We start from the raw sequence: 15492 nt of genomic DNA, 5'->3' as shown, positions 1-15492 counted from the left end.
GGTTTGCCGCACCTCCACGTTCTTCACAGTATCTTAAAGACAGTACATTTCTCAAGGAATTTTATCCCTGCCTAAACTATGTTACAGTTCAGTAGGAATCAGGACCCGAAGCAACAGATCACCTGGAAAATTGCTAAACAGGACACTCAAGAGCTAATCAGAAACTAGGAATCAGGCCCAGCAATCTGTTTTAATAAACCCTTTAGGAGATTCTGATAGAGGGTAAACTTGAGAACTGCTCTAACTCGAAGAGCCTGTTGACAGTTCTAGGTGAGGTGACTCAGGCATCCTCAGCACAGCCTGCTTTATCAGAGTACCCTCATCTTGATCGTCTGGTGCCTATTCTCCAATTTAAGCATTCTAAAAATAGAAGTATTTTACCATGAGGTATTAATTTCAACATTCTATAACTATTGTTCTAAAAATTTGACACTGTTCCAGAGGAAACCATTTACAAAGCAAAAGTCCGAACATGCTGGGTTTTTCCCCTCAGTGCCTTCAAGTACTTCTTCCGCAAAGACAACTTACCTGGCCTGCCCTGTAAGCTCCATAACAGCAGGGACAAAGTCTTACTCATCTTTGTACTCTTTGCACAGGACCTAGCACATAGTAGGTAATCAGTAAATGTTTGCTCACTGAATGAATTAAATACCAGATAGCTAGCTACTTATGGAAACTGACTGCCTGATGTCTACTTTCATAAAAATGGCAAAATGAAGCTAAGCCTGGAACAGGAAAGGTTTAGATAAGTTTGGTAAGGATGTAAAATTAGCACATTTAGAAACAATCTGGTAACAGTTTAAGTTGTAACCTCATTTTATTGCTATTGCATTTGTATTTTCAATGCCTAAGACCTTTAAGGCACTCAGTAATGTACTAATTAAAGCTGTGCCTTGACTTCTGGTCTCTATTAAAGGAATGTAAATTTCACAAGACTTATGTTTTGCACCCAAAACCAAACTTGAGCAGTATTTAACATGCTGGCATCCATTATCAAGGCGTAAGGCTCACATTTGCTAAATTACTCCTAATTGTTCCACTGTGACATTATTTGCCTAGTAAATATTGATTGAGACTATCAGATGCCAAGCAGGACAGCTACTGTGTTGGGTGAGTAACAGCAGTCAAGTTGCTGAGGATCTGACAGCAAAGTAGAAAGGTGTGTATTGTTATCCTTTTAGAGGTGGCCCATCCAGAAGCACAATATGCAGATGTAGACAGAACTCGGGCAAAGGAATGGACCACTGTCCTCTGATGGCCGATTAGATGCAATTAAGGAAATAAGCACAAGTCTGTCTGTGGACAGGTTCTGCCTGTTTCATTTACAAAGGGGAAAATGAGAAATTAAAAAAATGGACATGGTGGAAGTATTTTAAAAATTAAGTGGAAATAAGGAAAAATTAAAAAGGAAGAGGATAGATGCAATAATCTTTGGAAGAAGAAAATATGCAGATGAGCTAGGAGAGGGCTATCTTAATAAGTAAAAAGACTGTGTTACCACAGACCTTACAGGAGATTTCATGGGCAGTAAGAACAGTGTAAAAAAGACTAGTGATAGATGTGAGTGTTTAGCTACTATTTCCAGTTAGGTATCAGTATTGGATTCCCAATGACTCGAACCCAAAGAGAAGCAAGTTAAATGAGAAAAATGACATCTGATATCAGTATATATTTTATTTGTGAGTCTGTTTAAGCACAGCTTTGAGGTTTAATAACATCTCGGTCTTCACAACATTCCTGCAAGGCAGGTCAAAGCTCAGTTGTGCAAGAGAAATGGCTCTGCAGAAGCTAAGTTATCTAGTCACATAGTAAAGACGGGCAGTGCTTTGTTCTGATTACCATCTCAGTGTCCCCATCTGTCTGTGAAAGGGGGTGTGGCTGCTGTGGAAAACTACAAAATCTGGATGCAAAAGTAAAATGCAAAACTTGTTTGGTGAAGTGCAGTTCTACTGAAATCAGGAAAAACCACTCTGAAAGAGTTAAATAGCTGTTTAGAAACAAATTTGAATACTTCCAAGGCTTGATGTTGGGTCTTTTAAGTCTGGACAGAAAATCTCCTTATTGTCCTTCTATATTTTCCTCATCCTCTTCTTGCAGCGCTGGTTGAAAACAGGGGAAGATCCCATGAGGCTATCAGTGGAATGGGAACCATAGCTGCTGTCTGAGTCTTCAGGGCTTTGGGGGATCCCAGCTTCACTCATGCCTGACATGGGTTCCTCAAAGACATCGCTGCCCAGCACACCATGCCCAGAGACAGTGCCTTCTTCACTCTCTTGAGGCTCCATTTTCACATGAGCCAGATTCCAAAGTGGGGAAGCATTAACCTCTGTACCTAGAAATGGAAGAACATACAATTAGTGGTGTGCCAAGCGTGGAACAAAGTAGACTGAACATACTACCCAGGAAAGACAGATAGCCTTTGAACTCTGTTCACTTTGACACTCTACTTGGCTGAAGAATATGGTGGTTACTCTCAACTTTAAAAAGTTTCTACTTCCTCCACTCTTTTACAGAACCCTCACCCACCCCCATTTTGTACGCAGGTGGGAAGATTGCCTGTCTCACGGCAATGGCAGGCACAACCACAGGCTTCTGGTCAGGTGTTAAGTTTGCCTGTCCTTCCTTCCTTTCTTTTTTATGGGGTTGTGTTTTTCTGCCCTTTGTTTGGGTCCCTGGTCCTCTCACATTATGAAAAGTTAGTGATCACTATAAAATGCTGGCAGCAGTTCTTAGACTGCTGAAGAGAGACATGGCCCCTAATTCTGTAACAATTTCTTTTTGGCCCTCCAGTCTGTGTGTTCCAGCAATACTGTTCTGTGGTTATTAGTTCTTCCATAGTGAAAGGCTCTGCCTAACACTTAAAAATGTAGTCTAATTCTGTTAGGTCACACTAGAGGATTTGCTATTTGTGTCATCTATGATGAAATGACAATTCATATTTGTAAAAAACTGAGTATCTAAACTAATTGTAATCTAAATGACTTAGGATCAAGCCATCCTGGTTTCTAAGGTGATCACAGAGGAAAGAAGAGACTTCACTATCTGGAAGAGGCCAGCTGCTTCTAATTGGGTGGGCCATTTAGGTCCAATTTGTTGGGGGTACTCCAAGGAAGCCCACCCTACTCAGACATTGTTGAGCAACTACCACTCTTTCATCTATTTGGAATTTGTCTTAATCAACTGAATACAAGCATCAGGAAAGACTGATACAGAATACTAAGGAAGGAGACACTGTTGGGTCAGCTGAATTAACTGGCAATCAATGGGATGACATCTGCATCCTAGCTAGGAATTATTTTAAAGAATGCTTATAAAGCTGTGCTAGTTCTCCCTTCACTAGTTAAACAGTGAAGAACGTTGGTGTATGGAGATCAGTGAGGCCATTTGCTTTTAACTTTCTATTCTGCCTGCCACAACTTCTGTTCTTCCATTTCTAGAGTTTGATTCCAAATGCAAAATTACTGAGCTTGGTGGTTGTTCAGAAGCAAAGTAAGTTGACCTCTCTTACTTGAAGCCTGTGGTGAAGCTTCAACTTCCAGGTTAGATGGGAAGCGCTCATTCTGAGCTCCGAGGACGCCCATGGGCAGTGACTGGTCTCCAGAAGCAAGGTCAGCCTCCAGTTCCTCACTGACAGGGAAGGTGATGTCGCTCACAGGTTCCTCCTTGATCTTTACAGGTTTAGTGTCCTCTGTGGCCTTCTCAGGATTGACAATCCTTTCATACTCTTCAGACAGTTGTTTACTAATCTGTTGGCAAACAAGAGTCAGTTTTCCAAGGAAATGTTAAAAGCAAGCTGGATAGTCAGCTTGTGGCATCCCATGGAAAAGCCAACAAAATATGGATATGAATAAAGCATTCACTGCTAATGGAGGGAATTTATTTGAGGTGTTGAGTTTGCATTTGTAAAGGACACACACATGTAAAGAAAGCTTGTTTGGCAGAGCATGTGTGTCATTAAGTTACATAAAGGTGAAAATGAGATTATGTTAAAGACATATCAGAACAGGGACAAAAGATCACATTTTGGGCATAAAAACTAACAGCTGAGTATGTACCCTAGGTGCATAATGAATGGTATAGGAAATCTGGATCATTCAGCAAAGACTTTTTGTTGGATGTCAAAAAAATTCCTTATATTTTAGATTTGGGGAAATCAAAACAGTGAACAAATGACTTGCTTAAGGCCGTGAGAGCTGAACATATATTTCTGGTTTTAATCTCTCTCCCTCACCTCTGCCCAGGGTAGTATCATGCCACTCTGTTTTGTTTTTCATAGCACTTAACACTGTCTGAAATTGTTTTGATCATTCGATTATTTTTTGTTTCCTCTTGAGAAAGCTCAAGGAACTTGTCTTGTTAACTGCTATATCCCACAGCGCCTGACTCACAATAGGTACTCAAATATCTGTTGAATAAGTCATGCTAATCACCTTCTCTTAGCTTCCATACATCTACCTGTCTATAATTTATTCCAGAGTGTGTATTATCAATAAATGGGGCCAATAATTGACGAAAGGAGGCCCCAGGTCTGGCCAGGTCAGTGAGAAGGCCAGTGAAACACAGGGCCACAAGAAAAGCAGGTTAAATCCACTCCGTTCCAAGACCGTGCTCTGCTCTCTAGAGCAAGTGTGAGGTCCTGCTGAACACCCCTAGATTACATAGCTTTATCCACTTTCCCCCAGGGTCTACTCACCTGCAGCATGTAACTGTGATAGTCCTTGATGCGGTGCTGCCAGAACTTCTGGAGGGAAAGCACACTGCCAATGCCCACTTCATGGAATACCTGTTCCATCACGTCAGGAAAGGGAGTCTGCCCCAGCCGGGCCTCCCGGTCCACAGCGAAGCGCAGCAGCTTGGTGAACTTAAGGCAGTACTCATGTACCACGTCGGTTAGGGTCTCCAGGACACTCTCATTAGCACACTCAAAGCCTGCATGGGCCAGGATTGTGGCCACTGCCTGGTAGAGGAGCTGTCGGCAGGAGTGCCAGCTGAGTTCAGTCACAGGTTCCCCTTTCCCACTGAAAGTGGAGACATGGCGGTGTTACTAGTCCTCTTGCAGAGGGGTTACCTGTCCTGTCTTCCTAGGAGTTTTGCAGTTCAAGTCAAACCCCTGGCCCAGCTTTCCTGGGGAATTCTATTCAGGTTACAAAGCTCAGTTTCATCCTGCTGCTGTCAGGTTGTGTCTCAACCCACAGTCATACTGCTGAGCTTCGCCAGTTACACAAAGTTTGAATAGGTTAATACATATCTATACTAAACAATATAAAAGGATACTAATGAAAAGGAAGTTTCCTTCTCCTTTTACCAACTGCTCAATTTTGATCACTTTTGGGATATGATTACTTTTAACAGTTGTATAGCTGAGATACTGCTCAAGGGTGCTCTATTTCACCACACCGTAGTTTCCATAGTTGCTTCACATGCTGGGCAGTATACTGACCATCAGAAATTCAGTTTCAATAGGAGATCCTTACATAACTGCAACTGACCTTTTGTAAAATAGGGAAAGCAATTCAATTTTATAAAAGCAATTTAAAACATACAGCTTACAAAGCATTTTTTTATCCTATCCTATGCTATGAAATGAGTAGGGTTCATATTATAGTACATGTTCTTTATAGTACACTATTTTGCCCCTAATAACTGCTATAGAAATCTAAATCTAGGAAAAAAATTTGAAAAAGTTTGATCTCCTAAAAATAATTTCTAACAAGCTTCTAATAATTTACCTGTCTCTTGACATTTCCTGTCTTCTGCCTCTCTCTGACAAAGGAAGTAAACAGATAAAACTGGGTACAGAAAATTACTCTTCTTTGGTCCTTACTTGGCCTGTGTTACCACGTGTTCTATAGGAGCACTTGAGGAACTACGCACCCATCTTACTATTATCTCACAGTAGCTACTGTTGCAATCCACATAGCAGTTGGAAAATAAAAAAACCAATTGCCAAACAACTTTTCATTTCCTACTTCCATCATGTCCCATAGGCAGTCTCTGGGCCAAAGGCTAAAGGCCTCAGAAATGCTTAATAAATAGTGAACACTAAACCAGTATTGCTTTACTTGAGTCATATATGGACCTATTTCAATGGAAAATAATTCTTTCAATCACTCCTGTAGCCTTTGAAATTTTTGTTACGCAGTTTCTTAAATGTATATAAATAAAGTAGGTATAAACTTTCCGATGTTCATAGCTCTACCTAATAATTAAAATTAGAAATTTGACAACAAAACTACAAAATTCTAAATAACAGCATCAATTTAATATGATGGATGGTAACTGTTTTATTAAATTATCCTCAATGTGTAAATATGGTACTAATTAATACACAGCAAAATCTGAGATTAAGACTGTGAACAGGTTCTGACACCCGGCTGCCCTGGGATGAAAGAAAAGCTGGCACTTTAAAAGTCTGAAAGGGACAAGGGTTTAACAGGTGGACAAAATCATCCTGGCACACTCAGCCCAGGAGGCTGGGAACTTTAAGGAACTTTAGGCACTCTAACTCCCTGGGTGGCAACGCAGCTCAACCCCCTCACGGTAATAAGCAGCCTGCCGTTCCTTCCCCCTGCAAGCACTGCAAGCAAACCAGCTGACTCGCCATTGCTGCGGAACAGCTGGGGAGCAGCCCCACCTACAGCAACCACACAGCTTAACCTAAAGGCTTCTCCCTGCGTGTGGCTAACTGGCCCAGACCCTGAGGCTGCTCCCTGCATGCCATTGACCAGCACAGACAGTAGACACTGGCACAGAGATGGCGAGACACAAAGGTGCTTTGTTCTTGTGACAGAACACACGCTGCTTGTCTGCGACCCCCGCCAGTGCCTTAGGCTATCATGAGGGCCACCTCGCCCATGACAGCTCAGGGGATTAACCCAGAGGCTGCTCCCTGTGCACGGTTGACTGGCACAGACAGTGGAGATGGGCACAGAGACCGGGAGGCACAAAGGGGCTTTGCTCTTGTGGCAGAACACGCGCTGTTGGCCTGCGACCTCTGCCATTGCCCTAGGCCATCTCAAAGGCCGCCCTGCCCATGGCAGTTTAGGGGATTAACCCAGAGGCTGCTCCCTGTGTGCGGTTAACTGGCACAGACAGTGGAGACAGGCAAGGCGACCTGCAAGCAGGAAAGGACTTTGTTCTCCCTGCTGACACATGCGTCACTTGCCCGTGAACACTCCCATTGCCATGAAAAGGCAGAAGAACCTTGTTAAGTCCAGAATCCCTCAAATACCAGAGAGAGGGCTTGGTGAGACTGAAATCACCAATCTTCCTGAAAAAGAATTCAAAATTAAAGTCATAAGCATGCTGATGGAGCTACAGAGAAATATTCAAGACCTAAGGGATGAATTCAGGAAGGAGATAACAGAAATGAAACAATGGAAGGATTTAAGCAGAGTGGATGAGGTGGAAGAGACTGTTAATGGAATAGAAATCAGAGAACAGGAATACGGAGAAGCTGAGGCAAAGAGAGAGAAAAGGATGTCTAGGAATGAAAGAATATTAAGAGAACCGTGTGACCAATCCAAATGGAACAATATTTGCATTATAAGTGTAGCAGAAGAAAAAGGGATAGAAAGTGTCTTTGAAGAAATAATTGCTGAAAACTTCCTCAATCTGGGGAAGGAAATAGTCTCTCAGACTATGGAAGTCCACAGATTTCCCAACACAAGGGACCAAAAGGAGGACAACACCAAGACACATAATAATTAAAATGGCAAAGATTAAAGACAAGGACAGATGATTAAAAGCAGCTAGAGAGAGAAAAAAGATCACCTACAAAGGAAAACCCATCAGGCTATCATCAGACTTCTCAGCAGAAACCTTACAGGCCAGAAGAGAATGGCATGATATATTCAATGCAATGAAACAGAAGGGCCTTGAACCAAGAATACTGTATCCAGCAAGATTATCATTTAAATTGGAAGGAGGGATTAAACAATTCTCAGAGAAGCAAAAGTTGAGGGAATTTACCCCCCACAAGCCATCTCTAAAGTGTATTTTAAAGGGACTGCTCTAGATGGAAGTATGCCTAAGGCTAAATAGCTGCCATCAGAGAAAATAAAACCACAGAAAAGAAAGTAGACCAACAAACTACTAACTAAATGCAAAATAAAACCAACTATCCACAAAAGTAGTCACGGGAAACACAGAGTACAGAATAAAACACCTAACATATAAAGAGTGGAGGAGGAAGGAAAAAAAGGGAGAGAAATAAAGAATCTTCAGACTTTATAATAGCGTAATAAGTGAGTTAAGTTAAGTGGTTAGACAGTAAAGAAGCTGCCCTTGAACCTTTGCATGAATCAAAAGCCTGCAATGGCAATACATACATATCTATTGATAATCACCCTAAGTGTAAATGGACTGAATGCACCAATCAAAAGACAGAGTAATAGAAGGGATAAAAAAGCAAGACCCATCTATATGCTGCCTACAAGAGACTCACTTTAAACCCAAAGACATACACAGACTAAAAGTGAAGGGATGGAAAAAGATATTTCATGCAAACAATAGGGAGAAAAAAGCAGGTGTTGCAGTACTTTTATCAGACAAAATAGACTCTAAAACAAAGAAAGTAACAAGAGATAAAGAAGGACATTATATAATGATAAAGGACTAAATCCAACAAGAGGATATAACCATTATAAATATCTATGCACCTAACACAGGGCACCTACATATGTGAAACAAATACTAACAGAACTAAAGGAGGAAATAGAATGCAATGCATTCATTTTAGGAGACTTCCACACACCACTCACTCCAAAGGACAGATCAACCAGACAGAAAATAAGTAAGGACACAGAGGCACTGAACAACACACTAGAACAGGTGGACCTAACAGACATCTACAGAACTCTACACTTAAAAGCAGCAGGATACACATTTTTCTCAAGTACACTTGGAACATTTTCCAGAATAGACCATATGTCCCTACTTTTATTCAACATAGTACTGGAGGTCCAAGCCATGGCAATCAGACAACACAAAGAAATACAAGGCATCCAGATTGGTAAGGAAGAAGCCAAACGGTCACTGTTTGCAGATGATGTTATATTGGACATAAAAAACCCTAAAAAATCCAGTCTAAAACTACTAGAACTAGTATCTGAATTCAGCAAAGTTGCAGCATTCAAAATTAATACAGAGAAATCTGTTGCATTCCGATACACTAACAATGAACTAGCAGAAAGAGAAATCAGGAAAGCAATTCCATTCACAATTGCATCAAAGACAATAAAATACCTAGGAATAAACCTAACCAAGGAAGTGAAAGATCTATACTGTGATAACTACAAGACACTCTTAAGAGAAATTAAAGAGCACACCAACAAATGGAAATTCATCACATGCTCTTGGCTAGGAAGAATTAATATTGTCAAAATGGCCATCCTGCCTAAAGCAATCTACAGATTCAATGCAATCCCTATCAAAATGCCAACAGCATTCTTCAACAAACTGGAACAAATAGTTCTAGAATTCATATGGAACCATGAAAGACCCTGAATAGCCAAAGTAATCCTGACAAGGAAGAATAAAGCAGGACGGGGGATCTCGCTCCCCGACTTCAAGCTCTACTACAAAGCCACAGTAATCAAGACAGTTTGGTACTGGCACAAGAACAGACCCAGAGACCAGTGGAACAGAATAGAGTCCAGATATTAACCCAAGCATATATGGTCAGTTAATATATGATAAAGGAGCCATGGATATACAGTGGGGAAATGACAGGCTCTTCAACACCTGGTGCTGGCAAAACTGGATAGCTACATGCAATAGAATGAAACTGGATTACTGTCTAACCCCATACACAAAAGTAAACTCAAAATAGATCAAAGACCTGAATGTAAGTCATGAAACCATAAAACTCTTAAAAGAAAACATAGTCAAAACTCTGTTGAATATAAACATGAACAACTTCTTCATGAACATATCTCCATGGGCAAGAGAAACAAAAGCAAAAGTGAACAAGTGAGACTATATCAAACTAAAAAGCTTCTGTACTGCAAAGGACACCATCAGTAGAATAAAAAGGCATCCTATAGCATGGGAGAATATATTTGTAAATGACATTCCGATAAGGGGTTGATATCCAAAATATACAAAGAGCTCACGCTCAACAAACAAAATGCAAATAATCCAATTACAAAATGGGCAGAGGATCTGAACAGACACTTCTCCATAGAAGAAATTCAGATGGCCAGCAGGCACATGAAAAGATGCTCCACATCCCTAATCATCAGAGAAATGCAAATTAAAACCACAATGAGATATAACCTGACACCAGTTAGGATGGCCACCACCCAAAAGACAAACAACAAATGTTGGTGAGGATGTGGGGAAAGGGGAACCCTCTTACACTGCTGGTGGGAATGTGAATTAGTTCAACCATTGTGGAAAGCAGTATGGACGTTCCTCAAAAATCTAAAAATAGAAATACCATTTGACCCAGGAATTCCACTCCTAGGAATTTACCTTAAGTGTGCAGGAGCCCAGTTTCAAAAAGACATATGCACCCCTATGTTTATCGCAGCACTATTTACAATAGCCAAGAAATGGAAGCAACCTAAGTGTCCATCAGTAGATGAATGGATAAAGAAGATGTACATATACACAATGGAATACTATTCAGTCATAAGAAGAAAACAAATCCTATCATTTACAACAATATGGATGGAGCTAGAGGGTATTATGCTCAGTGAAATAAGCCAGGTGGAAAAAGACAAGTATTAAATGATTTCACTCATCTGTGGAGTATAAGAACAAAGAAAAAACTGAAGCAACAAAACAGCAGCCGACTCACAGAACCCAAGAATGGACTAACAGTTACCAAAGGGAAAGGGACTGGGGAGGATGGGTGGGAAGGGAGGGATAAGGGGAAAAAGGGGCCTTACAATCAGCACACATAGTGTGTGTGGGGAGGCACGGGGAAGGCAGTATAGCACAGAGAAGACAAGTAGTGATTCTACAGCATCCTTACTATGTGGATGGACAGTGACTGTAATGGGGTATGTGGTGGGGACTTGATAATGGAGGGAGTCTAGAACCACAATATTGCTCATGTAATTGTATATTAATGATACCAAAGAAAAAAAAAAGACAATTTCCTTATTCTTAGGATACTAAGTGAAGAATTCAGAGGCAAAAGAATGTTTAGATTTAGGGGTGAAATACTGCAATATCTACAACTTTAAAATATTGGGTGAAAAAAGTGTGTAAGTGTGTGTCTAAATGTTGATGTTTGTCTATATATGTGTGTTTACAGACTTATACAAATGTGAGAGTGAAAAAGTAAATGTGGCAAAATGTTACCAACTGCTGAATCCAGGTGAAAGATATTTGGGTGTTTGTTTTACTATTATTTAAAATTTTCTGTAGGTCTGACAAATTTCAAAATGAAAAGAAAAAAGTAGTTATTTGGCACCAAATGGAAACATACACTGAAACTAGTAGTAGCACTAGGTTATAAAGCAGTAATTCAGGGGATCTGAAGCTTCTCAAACCTCAATGCACACGTGAGTCCACTGGAGAGCTTGGTAAAATGAAGCTCGATTCTGCAGGTCTGGGTGCCTGAGACTCTGCTTTTCTAACAAGCCTCCAAGTGGTGTTGATGTGGTATTGGACTGATTTTGACAGCAAGGGTCAAGAACATTTTTATATCACTGCTTCTTCAACTATGTTATCAAAATGAAAATAGACAAAAAATTCTTGTATATAGCTTGAAGATTCCTAACAACAAGAGAGTAAAGTCTATGAATCTCAATTTGAGGACACTGAGCTAAATCCATAATGTACATTTTGAATGAACTAGAAAGACTAGACTTTGAGGACTATGAGGCCATGGCCTATTTTATATACCAGTGCAGTATCTTGCTTCTAGTATAGTGCTTGGCACATAGTGATCACTCAATATTTGTTTTATCAGAAAATTTAAAAATACAGGCTCTGGATTTGGAAGGTCAGGATTCAAGTCTTAGACTTTCCACTAACTACCTGAGCAATTTGGTGAAGTCAGTTACTTGTGTGTTCAGTTTCCTCATGGAAATGTTATTATATGCCTAACAGGGTTGTTGGGAAGACTCTTTGAGAAAAGTAAGATATAGCAAAGCCTGGCCTTACCGATAAAAGTCACTCTCTGGGTCACTGTGCCGGATCTGGAATGGTGCATTGGGATTCTTACAATCTAAAGGCAGGAGGTCATCAGGAAGAGGAGGTGACCCAGGGCAGGAAGGAAGAGGTTCACTCTCTTCAGTCTTCACACCTTCTGTCTGTTGCTGATTCTGGGCCTGAGCTGTAGCAATGAGGCTGCGCAGACGTCGGTTGTGCTGGATCAGCTGAATGGTATGGATGGTGAGGCTGCATGGCTCTGAGGGAATGTCTAACATAGTGGGGGGCTTGGGCTTGTTGGCTGAGGGTTGGTGCAGAGGTGGGTCATGGACTTCCACCAGACGGAACTCCCGTGGGAGCAAATCAAAGGAACTTCGGTTAGTCTGGCTTGATGAGATTGGTATCTCTCCCCAGTATCTCAACATTTTGGAATAAGCAAGAGCTTTCAAGTTAATTGTAGATGATATCCTTAAATCTCTGACAACTGTACTTTATAGGCTTTTATAGTGAAAACTATGTAGTCTAGCCAGTTATTTACCTAAAAAGTAGGCTGTTCAAGGCCGCTTAGAAAAATGTCGGTGTCAGCTACACTCTAGGTTCAAAGATATTCTTCCTGAAGAAATTAAGAGAAAACTGTTAGATGCCAGTCATCAGTACCATACACAATAACAGTTCCTACTGGACGGAACCACAGGGTGGATTAGACTAATAGCTGCAATAGTGTCTGGGGCTCTTTTGTCCACACTTTCCATCTCACCCCACTAACTCATTACTAGAACTATTGTCATGCACAGTTCTGAATGATCTGCAAGGCAAGATACTTATGTGAGACCCAATATATTTCTCAGAGTATCTTGACACATCTGTCCTGGATCAGCAGAAGAACGGGAGTAAAGATAGGAAGAGGTAGTTCTTATTCTGCGTGTATCACAGATAAAGGCATGAAAACTTTTCACCTGGTCCTGGTGGAAACATTATTGACCAATAATCTAAATGGTCTTATGTATTCAACTTCTGACATATATAAGAAAGAATCAGTAATTTCTGCTGCCTTCTAACTGGCACTCTCTCCTTGTATCTAATTTATTCTCCAGTGCTGCTAGGCTTAATCTTTTTTAGAACTCAGATGTAATTGTTTCCTATTACGATTGGAAAAAAGTCATAAGTGTTTGGTCTACCATTCAGTGAAATTCAAAATCTGGCTTGAACCCACCTTTCCAGATTCACTGCCCATGTCTCTTCAAGTTCAACAAACATTTATTGAATGCAAGGCATTATGGGAGGAGGCAAAGACAGATGCAAGATTCCTGACCTGAGGTAAGGATGAGAAACAACAGAATATTTCAATGAGAAAGTATGTGATTAAGTGTGCTGTTCCAGAGGCACAGTTCTAGCTCAGTGGAAGCACAAAGGGGGAGTTTCCTGGAGGAAGCTCAATATCATACGAACAATATTATACTACTCAGTTTCTTGAGAATGTCATGACCCTTAAAGCTATGCTCTCCATCAGAAATGTCCTGCCACCTACCACATCTCTGGACAACTTGTATTCTTAATGTATAGCTTAAGTCACTCTTCATCACCTCTCAGTCTCTCTCCTTTCATTATATTCTCAGAGCAGTCTGCACATCTCCAACACAACTAGTTTACTCCCGGATAAACTATTAAACTAGTACTCATCTCAATCGATTTTACTCTCCCATCTTTCCCTGATGACCATGATCTTAACAGAATGTCTGGCACACAATAATATATGACATTTATTGAGTGCTTACTATGTGCCAGGCTTTGTCTTTATGGTTTAATTCAAATTTCCCAACTACATCATGAATTAGATATTGTTGTTATCCCATTTTTCTGATGTGGAAGCCCGCTGACTCGCCCAATGTCATAAATGCCCGAAGGGGAGAATCAAGACAGCCTCCAGAGTCCGCACTCTTAAGCACTATGCTATGCTCCCACATTAGCTGGTTTTGTAAAGAAGAAACGAGTGGACGAATAAATTAATAAACGGAGGAACAAAGAAATTGCCCTTTTTCTTAACTTCACCAAAAGGAGCACGAAGAACAGGGACTATGCCCAAGGAATACCCAGATCCTTCGGGGGCTCCTCGGTCACCGTCAGCAGGTGCCAATCACAGGGTCTTGGGATCACCTGATGCCCGGGGATGGGCAGCCGGGGAAGCCTGGACACGGAACAGGGCAGGGAAGCGCCGCAGGAACTGGGTTAGGCTGGGCGGTCGCAGGACTTCGAAGGGCCGGAGGCGAGGGTCGCGTCAGGCGGGGAAGGCTGCTTAGTGGTCCCGGCTGCCGGAAGCGCTTCTTCTCAATTAGGCTATGCAACAGGAAGTCGCTACAATCAGGTTGCAACCGCTCAAGATGTCCCCGTTCTGAGAACACTCCTGCCCACCCCGCCTTTTTGGGTTTTTCTATTATGGCCTCCCGGTGATACACACGACGCTCTGGGTGTGAAGGAGCAATTCCACCATTGCTGCCCAGAGGAAGCTGCTGGGAGTGGGGAGAGAGAGAGGCGTGGAGAGGAACGTACAGACCGAGGGGGAGGTTTCCCAGGACCAGATATCGAGACTGCACCGACTGAGGATGGCTGACAGTTCATCTCAGTCGGAGCCCCTGGCTTATCAAGAACTCAACGACGACTTCAAGAAGCCGACCCTGCAGGTCCCCCCAGTGGTGCGGGGCAAGGCCCCGGCCACCAATCCTTCAAACCCTGAGGAGGTGAAGAAAGAAAAGCTGCTGGCGCTGCTGGACCCCGATTCCGGGGAGCCTGACGTCCCGCCGGCCCGGCCGGACAGCGGGGAGATCAGGAGTCCACCGGAGGAGCAGCCGCGGCCCCAAACAGCGGCTCCTTCCCCTGGAGGCGCGGCCCGGGCTCCCTCTTACCAAGAGCCGCCGTGGGGCGGCCCCGCTACTGCCCCCTACAGCCTAGAGACTCTGAAGGGCGGCACCGTCCTCGGCACCCGTAGCTTAGAAGGGACGAGTTACTGCCTTTTCGGGAGGCTGTCCGGCTGCGACGTGTGCCTGGAGCACCCTTCGGTGTCTCGGTACCACGCGGTGCTGCAGCACAGGGCGTCCGGCGCCGATGGAGAATGCGACGGCCGTGGGCCGGGCTTCTACCTCTACGATCTAGGAAGCACCCACGGCACTTTTCTTAACAAAACCCGCATCCCACCCCGCACTTACTGTCGAGTCCACGTCGGGCACGTACTTCGCTTTGGAGGCAGCACCCGGCTCTTTCTTCTTCAGGTAAGTAGAAAAACCTAGAACTGAAACCTGGAGGGCACCGGGCTGGGTTCTTTGTCTGAGGAAGCAGCTTCTTCCATTCAGTGACTACAAAAGTGGAAGAATCTGTTCCGTCACATCCAGA

At 42.5% G+C, this 15492-nt stretch overlaps 2 protein-coding genes across 8 annotated transcripts in view; one reads left to right on the top strand and one right to left on the bottom strand.

Moving 5' to 3' along the window:
* Positions 1–1659: 1659 nt before the first annotated feature.
* Positions 1660–14776, bottom strand: SUPT7L (SPT7 like, STAGA complex subunit gamma). Of its 2 annotated transcripts, none has more exons than XM_017645222.3 (7): positions 14656–14776; positions 14199–14442; positions 13322–13420; positions 12121–12721; positions 4694–5018; positions 3509–3746; positions 1660–2332 (listed from the first exon to the last, which is right to left on the bottom strand). In XM_017645222.3, the coding sequence occupies exons 4-7, from the start codon at positions 12531–12533 to the stop codon at positions 2070–2072; spliced, it is 1239 nt and encodes a 412-aa protein (XP_017500711.3). In that variant the 5' UTR covers positions 12534–12721; positions 13322–13420; positions 14199–14442; positions 14656–14776; the 3' UTR covers positions 1660–2069. The 2 variants fall into 2 exon arrangements, with proteins under 2 accessions (XP_017500711.3, XP_017500710.3); XM_017645221.3 differs by having other exon boundaries at positions 14263–14442.
* SLC4A1AP (solute carrier family 4 member 1 adaptor protein) overlaps positions 14491–15492 on the top strand; it is a 100710-nt gene continuing 99708 nt past the window's right edge. For all 6 annotated transcript variants that reach the window (XM_037009418.2, XM_073214958.1, XM_073214965.1 and 3 more), the window contains exon 1: positions 14491–15371. In XM_037009418.2, coding sequence (XP_036865313.1) covers positions 14709–15371 — 663 coding nt within the window. In that variant the 5' untranslated portion in view covers positions 14491–14708. The remainder of the gene's footprint in view (positions 15372–15492) is intronic.

This window comes from Manis javanica, chromosome 1 (genome assembly GCF_040802235.1).
Source record: "Manis javanica isolate MJ-LG chromosome 1, MJ_LKY, whole genome shotgun sequence".
Lineage (NCBI taxonomy): Eukaryota > Metazoa > Chordata > Mammalia > Pholidota > Manidae > Manis > Manis javanica.
This window is presented reverse-complemented; position numbering and strand designations above follow the sequence as displayed.

Coding starts and splice junctions, on each gene's coding strand:
- SUPT7L (XM_017645222.3), bottom strand. CDS start 12,533: ATGTTGAGATACTGGGGAGAGATACCAATCTCATCAAGCCAGACTAAC. Junction 5,019..12,120: donor CCAGAGAGTGACTTTTATCG/GTAAGGCCAGGC, acceptor CTCCACTTTCAG/TGGGAAAGGGGAACCTGTGA. Junction 2,333..3,508: donor AGCTTCACCACAGGCTTCAA/GTAAGAGAGGTC, acceptor TTCCATTTCTAG/GTACAGAGGTTAATGCTTCC.